Source organism: Sciurus vulgaris, assembly GCF_902686455.1.
Source record: "Sciurus vulgaris genome assembly, chromosome: 4".
NCBI lineage: Eukaryota > Metazoa > Chordata > Mammalia > Rodentia > Sciuridae > Sciurus > Sciurus vulgaris.
The window spans coordinates 3,019,490-3,027,397 of record NC_136464.1 but is presented as its reverse complement, the minus strand read 5'-3'; the positions used below and the strand labels follow the sequence as shown (position 1 = coordinate 3,027,397).

Genomic DNA, 7,908 nt, shown 5'->3' with positions numbered 1-7,908 from the left:
ATGAGTTGACCACTGATGGAGGTAGTTGAGTTAAAATTACACTGGTGTGTTAGAAAGATTCCCAGTTTAAAAAAAAAAAAAAAAAAACAACTCTGCATAGTGCTAGAAAAAGGAAGAGATATGGGTTCTTGGTACCCCCTTTCCAGAGAGCAGAAAACCAGAATGTACCCTTTAGCAATTCAACTTTTGGAACGATCTCTATATGATTGTAAAACTTTCTAAAACTTTATAAAAATGTGTGTAAGAAGGTTTATAAAGCAGGTTTTGTGCTAATAAGTAAATATATACATGAATACAACCTAACTGCTCATTATGAAGGGCCTAGGTAAAGGAACTAACCATTTAAAATGATAATAAACATTTACTGACATGAACTATGCTCATGACCCTAATGGTAAAGTCTGTTTATGGGTATGTATGTTTGGATGAAAAGTTTTGTAAGCATGTACCTTAAAATGTTAACTGTTATGGTTTAGATATGAAGCATCCCCAAAAAGCTCATGTGTGAGACAATTCAAGGATTTTCAGAGGTGAGGTGATTATATTATGAGAGCTGTGAAACCGGGTGGTAACTGTGGGCAGGCAGGTGTGGCTGGAAGAAGCCGGTCACTTGGGGTGTCCCTGGTGAGAGCTCTCTGCCTCCTTGTTGGTTCTGAGCAGCTTTCCTCTACCGTGCCCTTCTGCCATGACCTTCTGCCTCACCTTGGGCCAGAGCTATGGAGTGAGTCCATCATGGACTGGACCTCTGCAACATGAGCCCTTTCCTCCTCTAGTTGTTCTTCTCATGACTTTTGGTCACAGTGACATAAAAGCTGATTAAAACATTAATGTTAGTTACTTTTAGTAATGAGGTTATGGGTGACTAATTTTTCATTTTTACTTATCTATATTTTAAAATTTTTCTTTAATAAGTATGGATTTCAAGTACAATGTTTAATGTTTTAAAACAAATCTGGAAATAAATTATTTTAAAAGGAGTCAAGATATTTCAAATATATTAATAGATCTATCTTTATTAACAACTTAGCATGCAAATTTTCTGAAATGCGTTTTATACTTTGTTGGTTTAGAAGCATCCATAAACTTATTTTGTGAAATTATTAAAAGGTATGTACACTTCAGTTTTTTCAGCCCCACCACAAAATAAACAGTAACAGATTATAAAAAACAAACTGCAAAATGGAAATGGAAAATTTATCTAATGGAATACAAACAAAAATGCTTAGTCTGTTTCCTCAGGGTGTGAGAAAAGGTCTTTTCCTCCTTCTTGACAAGAAAACAAAGAGGAAGTGCTTTAAAGGGATGATCCCATTTCATGCTCGTCATGGGCTGCATCAAAGCCTAATTTAGCAAGACTCACGCAGGTCTGCCTGTGAGCCGATCTGCTTTGGTATCTGTGGTGCTGACCAGAGTGTGGCTGGGAGAGTGGTCCTGGTGAGGACCTGCCCTGCCCACAGGGGCCACCCAGGCCACCCCAGCAGGGTGCAGCCTATGCACACAGCCTGCTCCAACAGGGCACAATGCTACTCCAGGGAGGGATGGCCAGATGATAGCCACTCAAAGGTGGAGCCTCCTGCCGCCTTTAAGGATGACAGCTGCCTATAGTGATGTGGGGGTGTCAGTACGCAGCAGCATTAAGAACCATGCGGGAAGTCCACATCGGAGGGCCCTGTGCTAGCAGCCAGCGGTGGCCACTGGGGATGCATACTTTGTTTCCTGTCTGCATCTTCTGTGTCCATCCGTGATGGGCAGGTGTTATTTCCATGAGGGTAAAAAGACACTTGAAATGAGGAATCCTACCGTGCCTCGCAGCTTTAGGGCTACAGGGCCTTAAAGAGGAAAGCTGATCAGGGAGCAGATGCTGTGCTGGTGGCTGGGGTGATTCTGGAGCGGGTGAGGTGGGTCAGAGGCTGGGGGCATCCGTGACAGCCAGGCAGGTGGAGGTGGGCTGGAGGTTGTGCTCCACGCTGCCACGCCTGAGGGCAGCACGGCCAACGGTGAGGCGGTGGCACAGGGTAGCAGAGTAGGGTGGGTTTGAGGGGCACGAGCGCAGGAGGGGCGGCCAGTCCGGGCCTTTAGAGCGCTCTGCCGGTCACCTGCACCGCCCTGAGAAGGCAGAGGAAACACGGACGCCACCCCTTCAGGGACCTGTCACAAGCCGCTCTGTCTAGGCTCTTCTGCCACCTGACGCGCGGGCACTGTGGTGAGCCGGGCAGGCCCGCCCGGGCGGTCTCCTTCCCTCTGGCCATCTCCACGCTGCTGCACCCGCCAGGACCCGGCTGTCAGAGGACACTGCCTTCATCTGCAGGGATCTGCAGCAGCAGCAGCCACGCCCTCTGGCTGGGCTCTCATCTCCAATGCCCAGGCGACCCGTGGCTTCCACCCGCACCACACAGATGGGAGACCAAGGGACACACCAAGGTCCCACGTGTGACCCGGGTCTGCAGATTCTGGCGTGGGGCACCTCTGCGGGGAAGGATGATGCCGGGGGGCTGTTTCACACATATCAACCACCAGGGTGATTTCTGTGAGGTTGCATTTGCCAAAATACACAGCCATGGACACACGGGCATCTCTATGAGTTTGGGGGAAAAGGAAAAGTTTACACACAAAAATAATGCATTTTTCCCCCCATAACCATCATGATGTGTATCTCATTTTGAAAAGATAACAAACTACAACTCTTTGAAAAAATTGTGCATAAAGAACAAATCCCAACACCTTTTCCTGCTCTGGCAAAAAGCTGTGGATGTTTGGGCATGGGCTGGCATTGTCTAGGCTGCTCTTGGCCCTGGCGCCTTACTCAGCTTCATGGCAGTGTGTCCTGGACAATCCACCTGCAAGGGGCACTGCACTGGTGACCCTGCACTGCTGTGTCTTCCCCGCTCCTTCTCTGAAGCATCGAACTCCCCCCAGGACCACACAGCACATCATTTACAGGTTGGCTCTTCCACAGGTCAGTGCCGAGGACGTTCCTGGCAGGAAGCATGGCCTGTGGAATAACGTGATGAGAACATGGAGTGCACCAGGGACACGGGCCCTCCTCCAGCTTTAGAAGGTTAAAGAACTCGAGATCGATTCTCCAATCCAGTGATTTCTTTAGGACCTTGTCGATCACGCAAACAGGCCATCTTAGGAAGCTTTCAAACCCAGAGAAAATAACACTAGTCTCCACAGTGAGATGATACATTGAAAACTCAAGAGAAAATGAACAATTTCCATTTTAATATAAAGTGGGTCCTGTCCCTGTTAACTTCAATTGGAGAACTACACAGAACAGATTGGATACTAGCATTTAATAAAATTCACTTCAAGATTATAGAGCATTTTACATATAAAAATAAGTTTTCAATTAAAAGGAGTTTATGAGTAGCCCTGAATATATCCACAAAACAATTCCAAAGTATAAAAGCAGGGCGACATCTGGATATGATTCCCTAAGCCACAGGGCTCCCAAACCTCACAGGGTGGTTGATACAAAACTTCTTTAACTTTTAAATAATGCAGCTGACATCCCTCTCAAGCAAGACACATTTGAAAGGTAGCTGTAGTGAGTCAAAATGACTTGGGGCCTCTCTAGAAGTAACACAGGCTATGCCAGCTCTTGTGCAGAGGATGCCGGGATTACCTGAATGAGAGGCAAACAATCCCACAGCAGAGAGCGCCAGGCTGCTGTTTGAACAGGTGGGCGCCCAACCCCATCTGTAAGGGATTTACATTTGCTGTCACATGGAGGATTCAGAGCAGAAATTGGAATCTTCCCTTTTCCAGTTTGCATCTTCTAACAGTTCTCAGTGTGGTTAAAATGCCCCTGAAACGATAAAAGAGCACCTCGTGCAAATTAATTGACCTTGGCCAGATCCATACACTTTGGCACTATGTTCACCAACACAATGTACTACATTTAAAGCAATGGCACTAACCCCTGTAACTTCTGAGCTGACTGCATATTTATAGGTGTACTAATAGATACACATGACAATTAAGATACTTAAAGCATTTCCAATACTGCCTGGCACATACAAGGTTCTCAATAAATATCATGTCCCTGTTCTCCTACAGAAAGAAAATAAAAAATCATTTTCTAATCATAAAATAAATTTTTAAAAATGGTGTTGCCTAAATGCTGGATCAGGATTCAAGACAAGAGCAGCAGAGCATGCTCCTCACTGGGGACATCTGGAAGGGGCCCAAGTGCACAGCCATCCCTGCCAGACCCTGCCCTCCCGCCCTGCTGCAGGCCTCCCACCTCTGCACCTTCCCCACAAGAATAACTGGGAGACCAGATGGCTAGGACAGAGCTGGCCTGAGGCTGTACCGCCATTCAGGGAGAAGTCTTGCCAGCAGCCAGGGATCTCAGTCACACACAGCAGTGTGGCTCCTGGCCCACAGGCAGAGGCAGGCTGGGCATCCTTGCCTAAAGGACTGCCCTGGAATGACAATAGGCTCCCTGGGCTGGCTGAGGCCCAGGAAGGCTGGGGTAGGCTAGGTGGTGAGGGGAAGAGGTAGGCCAGTCCATGATGGCACCCATTTCCCAGAAGGCAGGTCCTCCCCTGAGCCACAGGGGCCTGACAGGAGACTCAGGCCTTGCCTGGAAGACTCACAGGTGGCAGTGTAACACTACACAGAGGGCAACTGGAACAAAGTGCCATGGGAGCCAGGGAAGGAAGCTCACGCATCTACCGGATGAGGGCGAAGAAGGCTTCACATAGGGAGAGGTGTCTTGGGTGGGCCATGACAGAGCAAGAGGATCTTACAAGGCTAGAGGGGCCTCCTAGGCAGTGAGAAGAGCCTGAGGTCAGAACATTCCAGAATTGGAGAAGCAGTCATAACAAGGGCCGGCGGTGCTAGCACGTGGTGGGGACAGGCTCCGTCTGCAAGGTCAGGTGTGCTGAGGCTGTGAGTGCTGCGCTCCATGAGGAGTACAGGTGTCGACTCGGCCAGGCCGTGTTCCCGCAGCATGCTCAAATCACAGAAGGGCCTTCGGAAACAGTCTCAAGGTCGTTCACAGACCTGTGGACATGGTCTCCTGCAGTGGGGCAGAGAACACATTTCCTGGACTTCCCTGCCAGGAGACTCCTCAGCACAAGCCCCTTAGGGCTGTGAGGACAGAGTGAGAGGAAGCAGGGACCATGCTTCTTACTTGATTTCATCCTTGTCACCCACTGTCATCACCACCAGGAGGTTCAAGCAACAATTTAAAGGTATCCACAGAGACCTGTCACTCCTGCCCCCGCCCCATCTCTTCCTGCCCCAGGAGGAGGGCATTTGGAAGACATGCTGGGGGCAGAATGGAAGACACCTGGGTCCAAGACAGACAGCCACATCTACATGAGGCCTGCTATCTGAAGAACCCTTAGAAATTGCGTGTGTAATCTCACCCCTGCCCTGGGCCCTCTTCACTCTGCTCCACACATGCAGTGTGCCACCGACTCTCCAGCCTGGGGCCCACAGGGACACCTCAGAGCAGCCTGATGTCCTTGACGAATGCACAGGTGACATACACCAGCCACTGGAGGCACATCTGATGACCGCCTAGGCACAGGGTCAAGATTTGCCAAGTCAGGGAAGAGTGCAGGGTCCTCTGCCTCGAGCACGACCTACTCCAGGTGATTGAAAGGCCTTGCCTTGTCTGACTGCCTCCCACAGGGACCAGATACGCAGCATTGGGAAACACCGCTTTTGGTAAAATGCAATTCCATCATTCTCCTACCAAGCAAGCAAGGAAGATGCTTTTGGACATTTCGATCTGCCTCTCCTGGGGCTCGGGCTGCTTCCAGCCATGTTCCCAGCACAGCCCTATCCTCCCTGCTTCCTCATGGCAGCCCGTGCAGCCTCAGGGTCTCCCTGCTCTGCGGCGATCTCACTAGGTGCTCACCACAACTCACATCCCTTTCAAACTTTCCACTTCTTGTTCTAGAGAACCGCCTCCGCAGGGGCCTGCAGAGCAAGCAGGGCCAACAGGAGCCCACCTTACTCCACTGACATCTTCTTCCACGATGAATCCAGTTACACTGCCACCTGTGCATACTGGGAAGAGAGGCTTTGCCACATACCATTCTGCCCATTGGCTAAACCATTTTTCATTAATGTGTAGAATACTGGCTTTGAGGTTTTCAGCTGCCCCTGAGTTACTATTAATGTGATAAAACAGCTGTGAACTAAAACTGTCCATGATTCCTGTCATTGCCTAAGGAATCATTTCTTTCTTTAATAGTAGATTTGTCTTTAGTGCCACAAACCAGGTCCTTCCTCAAAGGCCTGGACTACTTCAAAGGCTACAAGGAAATCTTGACTTCTAAGACAATCATCCTTATTTTGCTGGCACGAGTCTTTGTATAATGAAATATCTTTATAATACCTACTTCAGTCCATGCCAATTTAACATGCATTATACATGTGTCCCATCTTCCTCCCTTCCTTCTTGGAGGAAATTGCTACTCTAAGAGAGCATGCATGCATCCTTCTGTATCAGTTATTTTCAAAAGGAAGTACATGGTAGTCTCAAAGGGGTTACTGCAAAGGGATCACCCACAAAGCTGTACAAGGGAGCCACAAGAGACAGTGTAGGGTTTGAGCAAAGTGAGGGGAGGAGCAAGCAGTTACCAGAACCTGGACAGAGAATGTGTTATGGATTGCTGGCTGCTTGAAAGAAACAGTGACATTGGTCATGGCACACCTCAAGTACCCTACCCTCCCTCTCCAATCTTCTGCTGCCTTCCTGACATGTCCCCAGTGGCTGAATTCACAGACAAATAAGAGAGTCCAGGTATCGCACTGACATAGACCATGCAGCCTGGCTCCTGGATAGAAGGCAGAGAAAGATGGAAAGAGGATGTGGAGAGGAAAATGAAATAGAAATCCCAGTCATTGAACATACAAGATAAAGATTTTAAATCAGCTACTTTAAGTATGTTCAAAGAACTGAAGGAAACCACAGTTAAGAACTAAAGGAAAGCAGAAAAACAATGTTTCACAAAATAGAGAAGAATTGTCAGTGAATAGAGAGAAATCACACACACACACACACACACACACACACACACACACCAGAAATTCTAGAGTGAGATATATAACTGGAATGAAAATTTACCCAAGAGAACTTGAGCAAGCAGAACAAGAGCCAGCAAACCTGAAGTCAATTGAAATTATCTAGTTTGAACATTAAGAAAAAAGACTGGAAAAAAAAAAAAAAAACAGAGCCCAGGGACTGTTGGAACACCATAAAATGTACCAATACGCACATACACAGGAGTCTCAGAGGGAAGAGAGAAAGAGGAAGGTGAAAATAATATTTGAATAATAGCCCCAAATTCACCAACTTTGTTGAAAACATTTATTTATACATTCATGAAGCTCAATGAATTACAACTAGAATAAGCCAAAAGGGATTCTTAGTTAGACACATCATAATAAAATTATCAAAAATCAAAGAATCTCGAAAGCAGGAAGGGAGAAATAACATATTGTGTACAAGTGATCCTCAATGATATTAACAGCTGACTTCTCATCAGAAATCATGGAATCCAGAAGGTAGTAAGATAACACAATTCTGAAGTACTGAAGACTTGTCAACCAAGAATTCTATACCCAACAAAACGATCCTTTAAAAATGAAACATAAATTAAGACATTCTTAGGCAAACAAAACCGGAAATATATCACTTATAAATCTGTACAAATACTGAAGGGAGTCCATAAAAGGACAATAGATAGTAACTCATGTCCACTTAAAGAAATAATGTGAATAAGATATTTTCTCTATTTGATTATCATCAGAGAATAAGATTGTTTTTGCCTATTCCTCTTCTATTCAACAACCCTGCTGAATATTAGTTCTAGTAATTTATCTGTAGATTTTCTTGAACATTTTATGTAGATAATTATATCATCTGGAAATAACAATTTA

General features: G+C 46.5%; 1 protein-coding gene across 2 annotated transcripts in view; it reads right to left on the bottom strand.

Moving 5' to 3' along the window:
- Positions 1-3,206: 3,206 nt before the first annotated feature.
- The window catches only part of LOC306659721 (uncharacterized protein C10orf143), a 44,880-nt gene continuing 40,178 nt past the window's right edge, over positions 3,207-7,908 (bottom strand). For both annotated transcript variants that reach the window (XR_013763397.1, XM_079137441.1), the window contains exon 4: positions 3,207-3,811. Coding sequence is in view for 1 of the 2 variants with exons in the window: in XM_079137441.1 (XP_078993567.1) it covers positions 3,782-3,811 (30 nt within the window). In the remaining variant the exon portion in view is untranslated. The remainder of the gene's footprint in view (positions 3,812-7,908) is intronic.